General features: G+C 38.2%; 1 protein-coding gene across 2 annotated transcripts; it reads right to left on the bottom strand.

Annotated features, from left to right (window-relative positions):
• Positions 1-577: 577 nt before the first annotated feature.
• C9orf72 (C9orf72-SMCR8 complex subunit) lies at positions 578-15,958 on the bottom strand. Of its 2 annotated transcripts, none has more exons than XM_063179713.1 (11): positions 15,917-15,958; positions 13,965-14,450; positions 11,021-11,080; positions 10,029-10,124; positions 9,349-9,413; positions 8,471-8,543; positions 5,330-5,446; positions 4,390-4,625; positions 3,833-3,890; positions 3,209-3,318; positions 578-3,128 (listed from the first exon to the last, which is right to left on the bottom strand). In XM_063179713.1, exons 2-11 carry the CDS (start codon positions 14,406-14,408, stop codon positions 2,942-2,944), a joined length of 1,446 nt encoding a protein of 481 aa, XP_063035783.1. In that variant the 5' UTR covers positions 14,409-14,450; positions 15,917-15,958; the 3' UTR covers positions 578-2,941. The 2 variants fall into 2 exon arrangements, with proteins under 2 accessions (XP_063035783.1, XP_063035782.1); XM_063179712.1 differs by lacking the exon at positions 15,917-15,958 and adding an exon at positions 15,305-15,473.
• Between the last annotated feature and the right edge of the window lie 241 nt (positions 15,959-16,199).

The following is a 16,199-nucleotide window of genomic DNA, read 5'->3' as shown; positions in this document are numbered from 1 at the left end:
TTGCTTAGATATAAGAACCAAAATGCCTATTCTGCCCTAGAATAAAGCTGACACTACAACATACTGGTATATATGGACAGGGAATGTCCTCTGTGGTCCTAATACGTAAGACATTCCAGTGGATATCTTTCTGTGCTATCTTTTTAGGTGTTCAAAGACCAGGAATAATGTGCTACTAAAAATGCTTGAAAACAGTACTTTCTTTTCAAATCCAGCTGGAAGAAATAAATTTGCCGTTTTCTTTCAAATGTAAGGAAAGAAAATCCTGAAGAAAGGTATTCACTGACTGCTAGATAGAACATTCTAACCTCTCACCTATGGGATTTAAAGTTTTTAAAATTCATAATTGAGTACATCAGAGGCATAACAAGTCCCATTGGTCTCAGCTTGAAATGACTAAGTCCTTAACAAATGAAGGAACTAAATAACATGTGACTTTCATCAGTGACAGCAACCAAGCATAAATAAATTTAACAAGAAGGAAGAAAGTTTTCTTCTTTAATTCAAAGCATAAAAGATAATGATGCTTTTAGATACAGAGCAGAAATATGTGAAAAAAAATCAGCAACAATTAAAGTCCAAAAATTGTGCATGAATTTTATTACTTTGTTTCCTGAGTTAGATTTACAACACAACATGCAGATGCATTTAACAATGTACTTAACCATACATTCTGCACTTGTGACAGCTGTGCAACAAAAGTAGCAACTGAATTTCCAGTTTTTAGTAACTTCAAAAAAATAACAGAATCTTCTGTAAACAAAAGCTTCTCTGTTAGTAGTGTCAGTGTCTAGTTTCCAATGCTTATCAAGCTGAAAGGAATAATTTCAGCAGCAGATTTAAAGCTCCTATATTTTGACACAACTTCTACATCAGAAGTTTTGGCAGTGTTTATTACATTTCTTTCACTATTTACCCATGAGAGTAACAACTTAAGCCCATTCAGGCTCTAATGTCTTGATTAAAAACACAGAAGGGAACAGCAGTGGTAGAATGACAAACTCAGCACAAGTAGCTTATGTAATTCTGACAAGTTCCTTTGATGAATCACCAAGTTAATGCAAGAGTTCTACATGCATGTACAGCAAAAAGATGTCTGCACAAAATGTCAGTTCTTTTGCAACCTGGTAATACTGATGATGCAAACTCACAAAAATGGTGTGCAGATGGGGCTTAATTTCACATCTTTTAGAGGTTCTAAACATTTGATAGAGGATATTTGTCTTTCAGGAAACATACTGGAATTTTGGGCATCTAAATAAAGGACAGTATTTCTTTTAAAATCTGAGTATTAGACATTTCAGGAAAAATGGGAGTCCAACTTCTAACTTTTCTGTCACACCGCATGAAAGTAATACTAAAACATTATCTTGAAAATAGAAACCTATTTACAAAGGAGAGCTATAAACAAGGTAAGCAATAAAGCAGCCATGGCTTCTCCAGTCAGTGCAGATCTTTCCCTTTTCCAGGGAAGACTGAGTTATGACTTTATGCTGAAACATGACGCAAAGAAATTCCTAAACTTGTCCAAAAAGAGCAGAGATACAACAATGTGCACTACAGATATATCTCTGATTTCTGGGTTAAAAAAAAAGTCTGGATTCACCTGACACTGCATTGCTCTATATGTTACTGAGAATGAAAGGTTGAGACATACCAATAGAAAATGTGTTTTGATTTTCAAGCTAAGTTGGAGATGCGCTAAGCTGAACTAAGAAGATAGGTAAGCTTAATGACTAGAGTTAACTTACAAAAATGCTAATCACATTAGTTCATAGCCACACACATCTCTAAATTAAGGATTATTAAATATATTAATGGTAATGTAAATGAAAAAAATGTCCTGTTTTATCTTTTATCTCAGCTATCACCTTTATGTTCTTTGGAAGGGTCTAATACTTTAATCTGAATATTTTGTCAAGCACTGGAACAGTCTGCCCAGAAAGTGGTGGAATCACTGTCCCTGGAAGAGTTCCAAAAATGTATAGATGTAGTACTTAGGAACAAGGTTTATAGGGGGACCTGGCAGTTCTGGGTTAAAGGTTGGACTCAATGACCTTGAAGGTCTTTTCCATTCCAAACGATTCTACGAGCCTCATGGAAACTGACAGTGCAACTACCAGTAGCAGTTTACACACAGAAGGACTGGCAACTGCTGTGAAAGACCTCAGTGAGCTGACTACTGACCAGGATCACTGACTCCACTGCAGGACAGTCCAGAAAGACATGAAAAGAGTATCCTGGCTGGCACTTACATGCACAAAGCTGCTTGAGTAATGATCTAACTCCCACGTGCAATGCACTGCTATTTAAGCTGCAAATAATCAACAGTCTGCACTCAGAAATAGCACTTTGTAGTATATTAAAACTGCAAATATGTTTAAATGCTCTAAAGGAAGAAGGCAATAGTGTTAAAAGAGGCAGAAGAGTAAAAGTCGTATTTAAGATTTGCACCACATACATAAGAACAACAGTTTTAAAAACTCTTGGAAGGAACATTTTCTGCAACCTCCATTGTTAGTGAGGACATATATACTGTTTTCTGTGGAAACACTGAAAATACTGACACAGCAGGACAGAGAAAATCTGACACACACTTGAAAGAAGTTTCTGGGGAATAAAAATTAAAATGCTTCCTTTTACCATACACCAAAACATAACCACATTTATCCACCAAGCCAATATGGCCAAGGAATCTCTGGTAACCTCTGGTAACATTTACAATTTAAAAAACACACAGAAGAGACCAATTAATTAAAATCATGCTTATATAGCTAAGCTGAAATTCCCTCTAACAAGACCCTTACTGCCTGAGACACACCTCAATGTCACTGTGCTCCTGATGCTTTACCCTCAGTCGACAAAGCTTGTCACCAGTTTGGGGGTGCCACTGACAGATTTCATATTCTGCAGGACTGCAATATCAGATGCAGGGAAGACTTTAAAATGTCATGAGCATGTCGCGTTCTTGTACACTGGTGTAGAACGGCCTCCCAAAGATAAAGGAGTGTAGACCTGGTTTAATCTTCTCAGCCAAAGCCATTATTATGTTAAGATCGCCCTCTGCTGTCAAGTCAAGATCTATCTTTAAGCTACGAAGAGACTTAAAAGGTTTTTTGCCTTTTTGCCTGCAAGGAAATAAAAACATGTTTTCAAAAAGAGCAAAAGAAGCTTCTCTAAATCTACTTTCCATCATCTGTTCACTTACGTGTCATCCTCTATGTACTTTATTAAAGTTAAGGCTTTTCTGTGAAGGACTAGCAGAAATTGTGCAAGGAAAGTACTTCTTAGAGACAAACCAGGCTTCAGGTGAAAAATCTGTTAAAAATCAAGAATATTAGGTAGACATGGAAATTCAAGAATCATTTCAAGAATCTGGAAAATAAAGAAACATTGCATACACACATAAGATATTCTTAATTATAACAAAGCAGGCAAATAATGGCAGATTTGTACATAGACAGCATGCTTCCTATGTTTTCTATCTGCTCAGATACAATAAATGAAGCTGTATTACAATTCCATTTGGACAGTTATCTGAAATTATTCCTGGTCAGGGAGTTTTTTCAATACTGTAATTGTAGACACTGTTGCACAGCAATAGAAAATGTCCCTTGTTTTTCACACTTAAGCAGGGATTTAGTTTTATATCAATATTTTTCTTTCTACTTATGTAGAGAAGAAACACAGCAGCAGTATGAAGAAAAGCTACCAAACCATTGAATGATATTTGTGTAATTATGTAATTAATGTATTTGTGTTAAATTATCTGTTCCTAGGGGTCAAAGTACTGAACTGTGTTTCTTTTTTTTCTGAAAAAAGCAACAATTACCTGATCCAGGAAGGCTTTTACTAATGTATCTCTATGCACGATATCTTGAAAGACATTTCTATGGAAAAGAAAACAAAGGAACGTGTGAGTTACTGCCAGTAAAGGGTATTAACCTTCTAAGAGTTGAACACAGCAGTAGCATTACTGTTGATAGTCTGGTTGAAATTAAAAGTGAATTTAAAACTGTAGTAAATTACAATTCTGGTATTTTTAAAGATAACAGAGAATTTTAAGCACTCAGATGAAATTAACTAAATCCAGAAATGCCACTGGTCTCTGTCAAATACACTTACCTCTATTATACCCCTAATTACAACAGGAAATAAAATTAACATGACATGGTCAGAATTATCATTGAAAATTAATTTCAATAGTATTTGATATAACCAAACTACTGAAGGATCTGGTCAATTCTGCCACAACAAGTGTAAATTCCAGAACTGAAGAAGTTTTTTTGCTTTTAAGAAGCTCTATGTACTTTATTAGCAAGTAGGCTCTGTACTCTACACTCTCATCCCAAATAAAGTAACTTGGTGAGATGTGAGAAGAATACGTACAAATCAGGTGTGAAACTCTCATCTGTGTGGATAATATGATCTTGAGACATTTCTTCATCTGAATTAGCTCTCCAAAATGCTGTCAGTTCAGATCTCATGTATCGTCGTTGGTTATAGATGTGTTCATGACAAGGTGGCATCTGCTTCACTGTATTGACATCCACATCTATATGTGTAGTAGGGTATGGGGCATACATTACTTGACGGAAGGGCAACACAAAGCTTCCTGTTGCATCCTGTTTTAGTGGAAAAAAACCCTATTTCAGTTAAAAATGCAAAGCTGTACTGGGACAAAACCATATTAAAACATCATGCCTACATTTTATAACCCATTTGTTCATATGCATTTTGTTTGGAACAACTGGTGGTTGTATTGCAGTACTAAGTCGTTAATAATGGATGATTTCCTTAACAAAAAGGTGAAAACGGGTGCTGAGGTGACCTGTCTATTAGAGTATTGCATCACCTGGTTTGTGAGCCCATTAGCATTATAGTATTGTAATTACCTGGTAAGTTCAGACTGCTTGCTAGAGCAAGAAGCATTATTTTTCTAGTCATCTCCACCCATTGCTACAGAATGTTTAAAATACTTGGAAACTCCAGGCCTGATATCCTTGGTTTTGTTAAAACACAAAAACTTAAATTACTTTTGGAATTCTAGCCCCAAGCAGACAAGAGCATATTATTATTGTACCTCAAAGTACAGGAACAATCCTGAACAATCCTCAAGAAACAGATGTGTCATAGAAAAGACTGGCTTGGAATTTTAACATGAAGATAATTACAAGGAGAGTTACAATGCCAGAAAAAATGACATCACGGGACAATGATATATTTTTGAATGTGAATGTATGTATGTGTGTGCATACCATACGCAAAAACATACATTGAAGAATGTTCTTACACTACAGAAGAACAGAACTTTCCTAAGCATACTTACTTTGAGTAAGCCTTGAACAAAAAGTCCTGACTCATATTTGAAAGAGGACTCACTTCTACAGAGTCTGGAACACTTCCGCTCAGATGGTGTGAGAAAGAGGCACAACGTTCTCACAATCTGCATTATAAAGAATAGTTTTGAAAAACAGGAAAATGTAAGGAAATAAGTCTGACTAGACTATTGAAATGCCTTGTACTGGGCATTTCAAATTACAAACAAAAGAATTCACCACGTTTATTAGAAAAGCCAAAACTTAATAACAGGCCACAGAACAGTGACATGCTTACTTTTACTTATTTTTTAATTACTAGCACCATAAGCCATACTACTCCAACTTCTTGTCAAATTATGAAAAAAATCCTACACATTCTTGCAACCAAGTTTGTTTTTTACCCAATTATGTAGAACAAATCACTTTTTTTCTTCTACATCTTTCTTTTAATAAACATGAGTTACTGTGATTACTTTCCTAGCCTTTCAGGTCTCTTATTTTTTGTTCATTCCATATTGAAATAGCAGTTATTGTGTCAAATCAGGCACAGTTAATTTTGTAAATAAGCACTGATGCTTATTTCCTCAGTAATTTCCTTAAACTCTCTACTGCAACGAACACAGGTACTTCATCACCCATCTTCAATCTTCTGAGCTGAAACAGCTACGAGTTATCACTCCAAATACAACACATATTCCATTCCACTCATCTCTTAACAGTCTTAACCTGTAGTGTCTTATCTGTGTCTGTAAGATATTTGAAAAGACTCTGTCCTTGCACAATGTGTTTCTGCAGTACCTAGAACAATGACAACATAATTTGTGACTGACACTTTTTGTCACAATATGCCACAAGTGGTTTTTTTTCCTTTGAGATAAGCTGAAATATGCTATTAAGAAAGCAGTTACTTCAGAAGAGTTGTACCATGACACAAGGAGCATGCTGCTGATAAGAACATGTGTAGAATTAATTTATGAAATTTACCCTTGATGTCTTGAGGCTCACATTCTTTTACACTGTTTTTTCCCTATACTCTCTAGCTTATTGATATATTACTTTACTAATTCATAACCATTTAGACATTAGGTTCTTTTTATTAAGTATTCAATGATCTATAAGTGTTTTATAACTACTTAAGCTTCTAACATTTCCTCTTGTATTATATATAGCATATGTGCGTACATAGATAGCATGATAGCATTTCTTTTAAGCATGTAACATGTCCAGTAACTTAAATGCGTGTAAATCTTAAATTTCTGAAACCATACATATTAGCTATGGTTAGCTGTGATTGCAACTAAGATCTGAGAATTTTCTTTTCTCTGGTTTGCCTGTTGCTTGGGGGCACCTGCATTTACTATTGATTTGATCAGAGGTCCTTTATCACTGCTGGTAATACACATGAAACAATGCATTCCCTCTGCCCCAATTTTGTATAAAGCATAATGAACTGTTTATTTCAAAACATAGGTTTACTAAATTACCTTTAAATTAAAAAAAACCCAACTTTTATATACTTCATTAAAGCAAGAAGTCTTTATGCTATAAAATAGTATAATGGGCTTCTTGTATATAGCATGCTATACATATATAGCATGTATACTCTACAAGTAATATACAATTTATTCAGCAGGTCCACTGTTCATAATTTTTTTATTTCACATTGAAGAAATAGATGCATGTTCCACAAAACACAAACAGCTCATGACACAGAAGCCTGTTTACTGCTCAGTGCAGAAGAAATTATGGAGACACTAACTGTTTAAGAGCATACAGAAAATACCCAATGACATGGGTATTGTCTGTATACTCACCACTACCAGTGTTCCCCAGACCTCAGTTCCAGGTTTGATCATATTCAGTGTCTTTACTGATGATCTAGACGTGGGGATTGAGTGCACCCTCAGTCAGTCTGTAGATGACACCAAGTTGGGCAGGAGTGTTGATCTGCTCAAGGAAGGCTCTGCAGAGAGACTTGATCAGACAGACTTGATCAATGGGCCAAGGACAAACTGCATGAGGTGCAAAAAGGCCAACTGCTGGGTCCTGCCCTTGGGTTACAACTACTCCATGCAGCTCTACAGGCTGGGGACAGAGTCACTTGAGAGCTGTTCAGGAGAAAGGGACATGGGGGTGCTGGTTGACAGCCAGATTTAAATGAGCCAGCAGCGTGCCCAGGTAATAATGAAGGCCAATAGCATCCTGGCCAGCATCCCAGCAGGATACTGTGGCAGCAGGATACTGTGGCAGCAGGACCAGGGCAGTGCTTGTCCCCCTGTATCTGGTTCTCATGAGGCCACAATTCAAATGCTGTCTTTACTTCTGGGCCTCTCGCTTCAAAAAGCACACTGAAGTGCTGGACTGCTAGAATGTGTCCAGAGAAGGGCAACAAGGAAAGGATTAGAAAACATGTCTGAGGGGGAATGGCTATTTAGTCTTGAAAAAAGGAGGCTCAGGTGACCTTATCTCTCTCTACAGCTCCCTGAAAGGAAGGTGCAGTGAGGTGAGGACCAGTCTCTCCTATGTCTCCAGTCTCTGCTGTGCCCGCAGTGAGAGGACAAGAGGAAATGGTCTTAAAATGAGACAGGGGAGACTCGGATTAATTATTATAAAAGAAATTTTCACTGTTAGCTGTCAGGCACTGGAATAGGTTTCCCAGGGAGATGGTGGAGACCCCATGGCTGAACATGTTTAAGAGGTGTCTTAAATCTGGTGCTGGGTGATGTGGTTGAGTGGTTTAGGGACTACAGTGGCAGTGCCAGGTGCATGGCTGGACTGGATGACTTTAAAGGTCTCATCCAAGTTTGATCATTCTGTGATTCTATGACATAGCTGAAATGGACAAGTCAGTCAGGTCTCTTCTATTTGTGTATTTTAGCTAGAAAATCTGATTTTAAAAGCTCAGACTCATTTAATACTCATTTATGTATTGTATCAGTTAAATACATTGGTTTTCTTATAGTTGTCAGAATACAACTGAAAGGCAATTTTCTGGCAGAATTCTCTTCTGCTAGACCAGTCAACTGAAGACAGCCAGACAACAGTACTCCTTCCTTCTTCAGCCTCAAGAATGTTTATAGATTAACTTTGTTCCAAGTAACACTCCTAATAATCAGCATTTAAGTTCAGTTTATTAGAAAGTATGTTACCTTATTAACTTTTTCTGCACTGCTTCCTACAACTACAGAGCAACCACAGGTCTGCAGGTGTGAACTAATTGCACTGCAAGTAAAAACAGACATAGGTTAATACATTTAATCAGATTTTTTAAATGAAACAATTGTCACCTTCACAAGAAGAGAAGTGTTTTAATTATAAATATAGCCTACATGTCCATAACTATAGGACTTTAAATAGCAGCATAGGTTACAGCTGAAATCCAAAAGTTCAATGGTTTCTTCAGTATCAGAAGCACATGTGATGGTGGATAAATAGATGGCACCAAGCACTACATATATGAATGCAGTTATGCAGGAGATACAATGAAATGTAACAGAACATCAATTAAAACCTATTAAACCCTCCCACAGGAAGAGGCCAAGCTGCTCTCAAGTTCAACTGTTTCCACTTAAAATTAAAACCAGGAGTAAAACAGAAATACACAACTCAACAATAAGCATGCTATATGCCATACCATTAAGGACTCTTATTTAGACTTATGCACAACCCAGGTTTTTTGCGATTTAAAAAAATGCAAGACTTTGACTTAAAGTCTTATAAAATTAGATGTAGGTATCAAAGAAAAACATGTATTAAATAGGAATTCTATTATCAAACAAATAATCCTGTGACAACAGAGTCTACAGAGATGCAGCTATTAGCTCAGAACCATTCTTTTAGAATGACAGAAAGTTTATAACATTTTAATGACAAAAATCTCAAAAGCCAAATATATGTCATTTTTCCCCCTCCTATAAAGAAATCTATTCCAATCCATGTTCACATGCACATGCAGATAGATACACGTAGATGCATACACAAGTTTAAATCATTTTACTACAGCATAAATCAAAACTGAATTTCATACTTGAGGAGAAAGCCTTCATGGCAACTATCCCCAATGTCATCATCATTTAGCACTGTGTCACTTATCTGAAATGCAAGTAAATATAAACAGAAGTTAGACAAGAATCTGATCACCTTCCAATTAATTGATTTTCGCTTTGCTACATGGGTACTGTTTGGAAACTATTTAAGTTAACTTGTAAGGCTTCCCCAAAAAGCATAATCTTAAGCAGACCTGTCTTCAGACAAAGCATTTGGAAAATGAGAGTCACTTGATTATTAAGTCTCCACCAGTACAAGTCAGGTTTCTCCTAGTGTATTTTTTTTTCTGTAAAGAATGTCCAGAATACTTTAGATTAGTGCACGTCGCATCACTTCTACTTTTTCCATGAGAACACTACAATGCGCTGAAACAGGTACCCACATCAAATCCATTAATCTGCCCATTCATTTTGGTTTGCCTCTCCATTTGTACAATGACACAATCCTATACAGTCAATTTTGCTAAGTGATGACAATAAAAAATACTGCCATGCACTTAGGAGAACTTGATGTGAAGCAACAGAAATGTACAAGAATTTAGGAAAATGGGCATTTTCTCTGGGAAAGTGAGTACCAAAGTAAAGGCCCAAAGCTATGTTTTATCCACAGGAAGAAAGTCACTTTTCAAAAATTCAGAATAAAAATAAAACCAGAACTTACATCAATTTCTTCTGGAACACTGTGTGATTTCATAGATGAAAGGAGTTCCATTACAGGAATGACTTCTCCTGTCAGCATTGGAATGATGCTCTGACCCTGAACAATAAATAAGATGCTTGAAGTAAAAGCACATTGGGTAGTATCAGAAGTTACTCCTAACATGTACTTGCAGTATTACATGCAAAACATCCTAACTTCCTACTGCTCGGAAGGGTAGTATGAGCAGAAATTGATGAATGGATTTGGGCTTTGCTCACCAATAATTATAAACTGGAAAAATGTATTTGGCTTCTCAACGTCACACCTAACGTGTATCTGGGTCTTATGCTAATTTTCAGCATTAGTTTTGATTGGCCTAGACAAGAAGTATTTGATGTGAGATAACTTGATCAAACTATGTTACATGCAATCACTGTTAAGCATTTTACATTCAAGTCTGATCTTATAACAATGACTGGAAAACAAAACCAGGCATACTACTCATTAACATACAAAAATACTTTCCTGACTTATCTATCACAAGAGAAGGAAGCCACAGTCTCATATTTAGAGTTTCAGAAATCAAATTCTTTTCACAGTCTCATCCATTAAATCTCCAAGCACATTTCAACGTCACAGAGTCCATATGTCTCCATAATTCTAAACCTAACCAAAAACAAGCTTGATAGGAGGCTGGCATGACTCTATGGAAGCTGCTACCTTTACAGAGCTTCAAGTTCAAGTTAATGAGTTTCCTTTTCTGAAAGGTAATATTCTTCACAAACTTCTACTTTATCTCTAAAGTGATGAAATATAATTTCCTTTAATTTGATCACAGCTTCCATCATCCTATCTTCAGAAACTTTGCCTAGTGTGCATGTCACATTATTAGCCAGTCTAATGCATTCTCCCGGATCCCAAAAATAAGAAGCAACATCTACTTCTACAGTAATAAGAGGCAGTCAAATGGTTTTGCAATGGTGTCCCACATGCATCCGCCAGCTGGCCCTTACCTGATCCTCCATTCTTTCCGTGCCTTCCAAGACTATCTTCTGGAAATGTTCTTGCCTCTCCTGCAAGAGAAGCAGTTAAATATAAACTCTCTGGCATTTGTTCATGTATGTAGGCACACACCAGTCACTCAGTTTCTTCCCTGTGGAGTCAGGCTTCTTACTTTCAAATTTTGATGTTCAAGTACTTTTTCTTTTACAGAGTTAACTTTAGGAAGAGGTGATGTCATGCAACACAGATCAACGCTCCCTGCTCTGCCCTCCACTGCGCATCTCCCATGTTTGGGCAGGAAAGGAAGGATTTGATGACAATGTCAAAACATTTTGTCATTGCAGATCAAGAAAATGCCAGATGATGAGATTATGGTGAAGAATTCCACTTTATGTATGGATTTTTATTTTCAGATGGATATAGCATAGATTGAGGATTCCTGACATAACAGGAAAAAAATAAGATCTTCAGAATGAGAAAAATTATTGGACTGGGGAGGGTGGGAAACAAAAGACTTTTTTTTCCCCATCTCTTGAGGCACTTACAGGTCTTCAAAACATTGTTTTATAACCAAGTACAGGAGACACAAAACCTCAGAGTACACAAAACAATGTACAAGAGGCTGAACAAAGCTCTGAAAACAGGGTCACCAGCAGCTGAATAGCAAACTGCATTTAAAATGAACTTGCAATGGAATGAAGTTATTATTCACGAAGAGGATTTGGCATTAATCGCTGCAGCATCAATACAAGTCACAAAAATTAGCAGACGCTGGGAGAACTAATGATATCTTTTGCTAGACGCTGATGGGTTATTGCATTTTTATTGGTTAATCATTAGTTTCCCGTGACTGACCTACTCAGAGTTAATCACCTTCAAGTGTGAAAAGAGTTGGCAAGAGATTTTTTTGAGCAGATGAATAGGGAATAAACTACAGCAGTTTGCCCTTAAACAGCAATAAGCCTTTTTGAACCATCTAAAAGAAGCATCAGTGAAAAACAATACTGGAACAAGGCAGATTCCTACAGAGCACCTCCACCCTTCAGTCCGAGAAGGAAGACATCCTTGACAATCATTTTAAAAAACTCAGTCTTCTTGAAGATAAGGCTGAACAAATGGTGTAGGCCACTTCTTTTCAAAAATATAACTGTTGAAAATTATTAGAAAGACATATAAAGCATAAACTGGAGTAGGTGAATGGGGTTTTAATCCCATATTGATGACTTGCTCAGAGTTGCCTGCTTTCTTTGCCAGTCTGAACACTGCTCCGTGTTTCTCCTAATTCTTGAGTTCAAAAGGCTCTTCTCATCTCAAGTCTACTTGGAAATGTTGTCTGACTACACAGAAGTAATGAGAGCTAATATTCACAACTATTAGAACATCCAGAACAGATCCAGATTGGACTTGATCATTATTTTGATTTGCTGTATGTAACCATAGCTGCTAAAATGCCTCAAAATGCAAACTACAGAATGAAGCAGTTTTAATTTATTATCATAGTTACAATTATTCTACAAATCATGCCTAAATTTTAATCAAAATTTTCCAATGAGTTTTCTCTTTTCTGAATGAGACTGAAAAACTGCAAATATATGCAGAAATCTGAGCTCTCTCAAAAAAAAAAAATAAAAAATTCTAGTTAAGAATGTATTGCTGTCTCAGCTAATTCAACTGGCCTACCTGCTTAAAGAAAAAAAGAATCATTCTCAATGCTGTTTGAAGATCACTTCTGCTGTGAAAACATATTGGCATGGAGCAATATAAAAACTGAGAATATTTATTACAGCTAAAATTTATGAATAATTCTTATTTGACCACTCTCATTAGAACTCAGTGCAGAGGACACAATGAAAGAAGCAAAATAAGCAAAATAAGACAACATTCACTTACATTAAAACCACTAACATTAACAGGGGTTTAAAAGACTAGATAAGGAATTAAATATATGTGTTTTTACTATATTGAGAAAGAAGTTTATGTCCTATCTTTCCTCTAAAAAATGAACCCCAGAAACTATGAAAACCCAGTGTTTCAGAAAGCACTACCAGCCATAATAAGGCAATACAGCAAAAGGAAACACCACCACAAAAATAGTATCAGTTTGTTGCTTCTGTAATTAGTTCAGATAAGAGCACTCAAAGAGTAAGTTTAAAGTGTGTTGACTACAAGCCTCAGAACAGAAGATACCAGACAAATGTACATCACCATATTCATTACAGCTGATGGGCACTCTACTGCTCTAAGACAGCTTGGACTCCATAAAGATGACAAAAATTTTAAATTTTACCATTAGACTGTTATTTAGTTTAAAGAAAAATACATAAAAGATTTCACTTAATAAGGAAATATCAATGATTTATCCAAAGGTCAGAGTTTCACCACTTAAGAAAAAATTAGCATGTCTTCATTTTTAAGTTCCAGGAGTAAAAATATTAGGACTAAAGTAGATGTACTTTTGCAGATCTCCCTTTAGTTCTACAAAGTTTAAGTCCTCACAAACTGTTTGGTAACACTCTCTTTTTTTAAAATAAACATGTAACAGGAATGGGAAGATTAACTGCATCAGTTACCATTTCTGGACCTCAACAAGGGAAACAACTATATGAAACACAGTAAATTTACAATTATACCTACTTTAAATATACAAATTAACACAATTAAAAGCAACAATTAATATGAAATTCAGAAAGATAAAAAACTGTACAGGAAGCCTCTTTCAACTACACAGTCTTGTAGAGGCAATATAGTATCAACAGGATAATCCAAGCTAAAATCCCAGCCTTGAATTTGCTGATTTACAATCTGACAACCTTTAACCATCAAAACTGTACAGAGACCAGCCTTTTCTGAGTTTGTCTCTCTGGACTCCACATAACAGACATCACAGCATCTCAATTTTTGCTACTGCACTAAGACAACCTAATAATTATTTTAAGGAATGAACAAAAAACTTACCTTATGCATCCATATCCTTCCTTTCCTTATAATATGTGTTAACCTATCCACGCACACTCTGTGAAGGGGCAGGTAGAAACCAAGTTCACTTTGCGGAAGTATAATTGACAGTCCATATGTGCTTCTGTCTCCGTTCCAGTTTCCATCAAAGATTAATGACACAATGATTACTCTTTTTTCGGCCAGAACAAAGAACTTCACATCTATTGCACCACTTTCTGCATTCCGAAGTATTTCTCCATTCAGGGTGTGGTTAGCAAGAAAAGTTATTTCACCGTCACTGAGAAGTACCTGTTCTGTCTTTGGAGCCCAAATGTGCCGCACTCGGGGGCCAAGAATATTGTCCCAGTAAGCAAAAGTGGCAGCTAATAATGGTGACTCGCCATTCAAAGAGATCTCTGTCTTAGCAACTGCAGGAGATGGTGGTGGACAAAGAGCTGACATGCCTGTTTCCTCTCTCTTGTCTAACTAAAATGCTTACTTTACCTAAAAAAAAAAGAAAAAAATTACAGAGACAAAAAAGTTAGACCAGCCATCATCATTATCTCATCTTCTTTTTACATGGGCAAATAATGTTAGGACTTGTTTTAAACCTTATTTAAAAGAAAATATTTAGATCAGATGTTACGAAGTAATTCTTTATGTGATGGTGGCGATGCACTGGAAAAAGTTGCCCAGAGAAGTGAATGCCTGCTCCCTGGCAATGCTCAAGGCCAGGCTGGATGGAGCACTGAGGAACACTAGTGGGATGGCATGCCTGCCCAGAGCTGGGGGCATTGGAACTACATCCTATCTTTAAGGTCCCTTCCAATCAAAGCCTTTCCACAATTCTTTTCTTTCCAAATGACACTTTCAAGAGCAATCTGGCTTCTTCACCCGAGATTTCATCACAGACTTCATTCAGAAAGGAAGTTTGTGTATATACATATGTATGTTTCACATAAAAAAGTGGCATGCTTTACAATCATTAGTCAGACCTCAAATGCCCTTTACTCACTAGAGAAGTATAATGAACTTGCACAACGTACAGCTTGTGTATGAAAACTGACACAATAAATCTATCCTTTACATCATATGCAGGGTGTTATGACACAAGCGCTCAGCACTTTATAGAATATATTGACGGACAACTTCTTATCTTGCGTGGACACAATCCCTGAATATCTTTCCTAGCTGTTTCCACCAAATCTACAGCTTCCCCATTCTGATAAGGCTGCAGAAGCTAACAGGAAGTTCCATCTTCCCTAAAAGTTAGGCTAAAGTCACAGGACGATATGAAATAGAAAAGGTTTGCCAACAAATTCAACCAAGGACGGAAAACTTTAACAGCTAGAACCCACCCATATTGAGGAAAACCTCTCATGAGCAGTTGGCAGCTTTCCTCGCCTTTCTGCCTGCAGCACTCCAGATGACAGCAGCAGGGAATCCCACCCGGGACCAACGGAGCAGGAACACATCTCACTACCACAGCTCAACTCGCCAGAACTCTGTATCTGAAGTTCTTTTTTTATTTATCACCTCACAGCAGAAGTGTAAAACCTCTTTCGCTCCGGCTTCTTCTCAGGAGGCAGCCGGTGCCCCGCCCGAGCGGCAGCCGAGAAGCCAAGGCCATCTGACTTGGCCATCTGACACCGTGACTTTACGATTTTCAGGGAAGACATGGCGCCAGCCAGCCCCACTGACCCCTAGCACCCACGGGCTGACCAGAGGCTCGCTTTCACCACCGCCTCTCCACCGCGGCCGCCGCCACCTCGGCGGCTGCGGCACCTCCGCGCTCCCGGCCCGTATCAGGCCCGTGTGGCACCGTGCGGATCTGGTCTGAACCTCTCGGGGAGGCACCGGGGAGGCAGACGCAGGATGGCCTCGCTCCTTTCCCCGCAAAGCAGAGAGGCCGCTGACACCACCCCCGACGCTAACACAGCCCCGCCGCCCCGGCCCGGCGCCCGCCTCACCTCGGCTCCGGCCGCTGCCCCGCGCCTGCGCCGCCCCGCCCCTGCCGCACACCGCGGGCTCCGCAGGCGCGGCACCGCCCCGGGCCGGGGCAGCCGAACCGGTGTGACCGCCCCGGGCCGAGCTGCGGGGGGCTGTGCCGGTGTGACCGCCCCGGACAAGGGAAGCCGTGCCGCTGTAGCCCTGGCGGGGGAGGTGTGCCGGTGTGGCACCCCGGACAGGGAAAGCCGTGCCGGTGTATCCTTGAGAGGGGAAGCTGTGCCGGTGTGGCCCCCCGGACAGGGA

This window comes from Melospiza melodia, chromosome Z (genome assembly GCF_035770615.1).
Source record: "Melospiza melodia melodia isolate bMelMel2 chromosome Z, bMelMel2.pri, whole genome shotgun sequence".
Lineage (NCBI taxonomy): Eukaryota > Metazoa > Chordata > Aves > Passeriformes > Passerellidae > Melospiza > Melospiza melodia.
The sequence above is the reverse complement of the archived record's forward strand: the minus strand, read 5'-3'. Positions and strand labels throughout refer to the sequence as shown.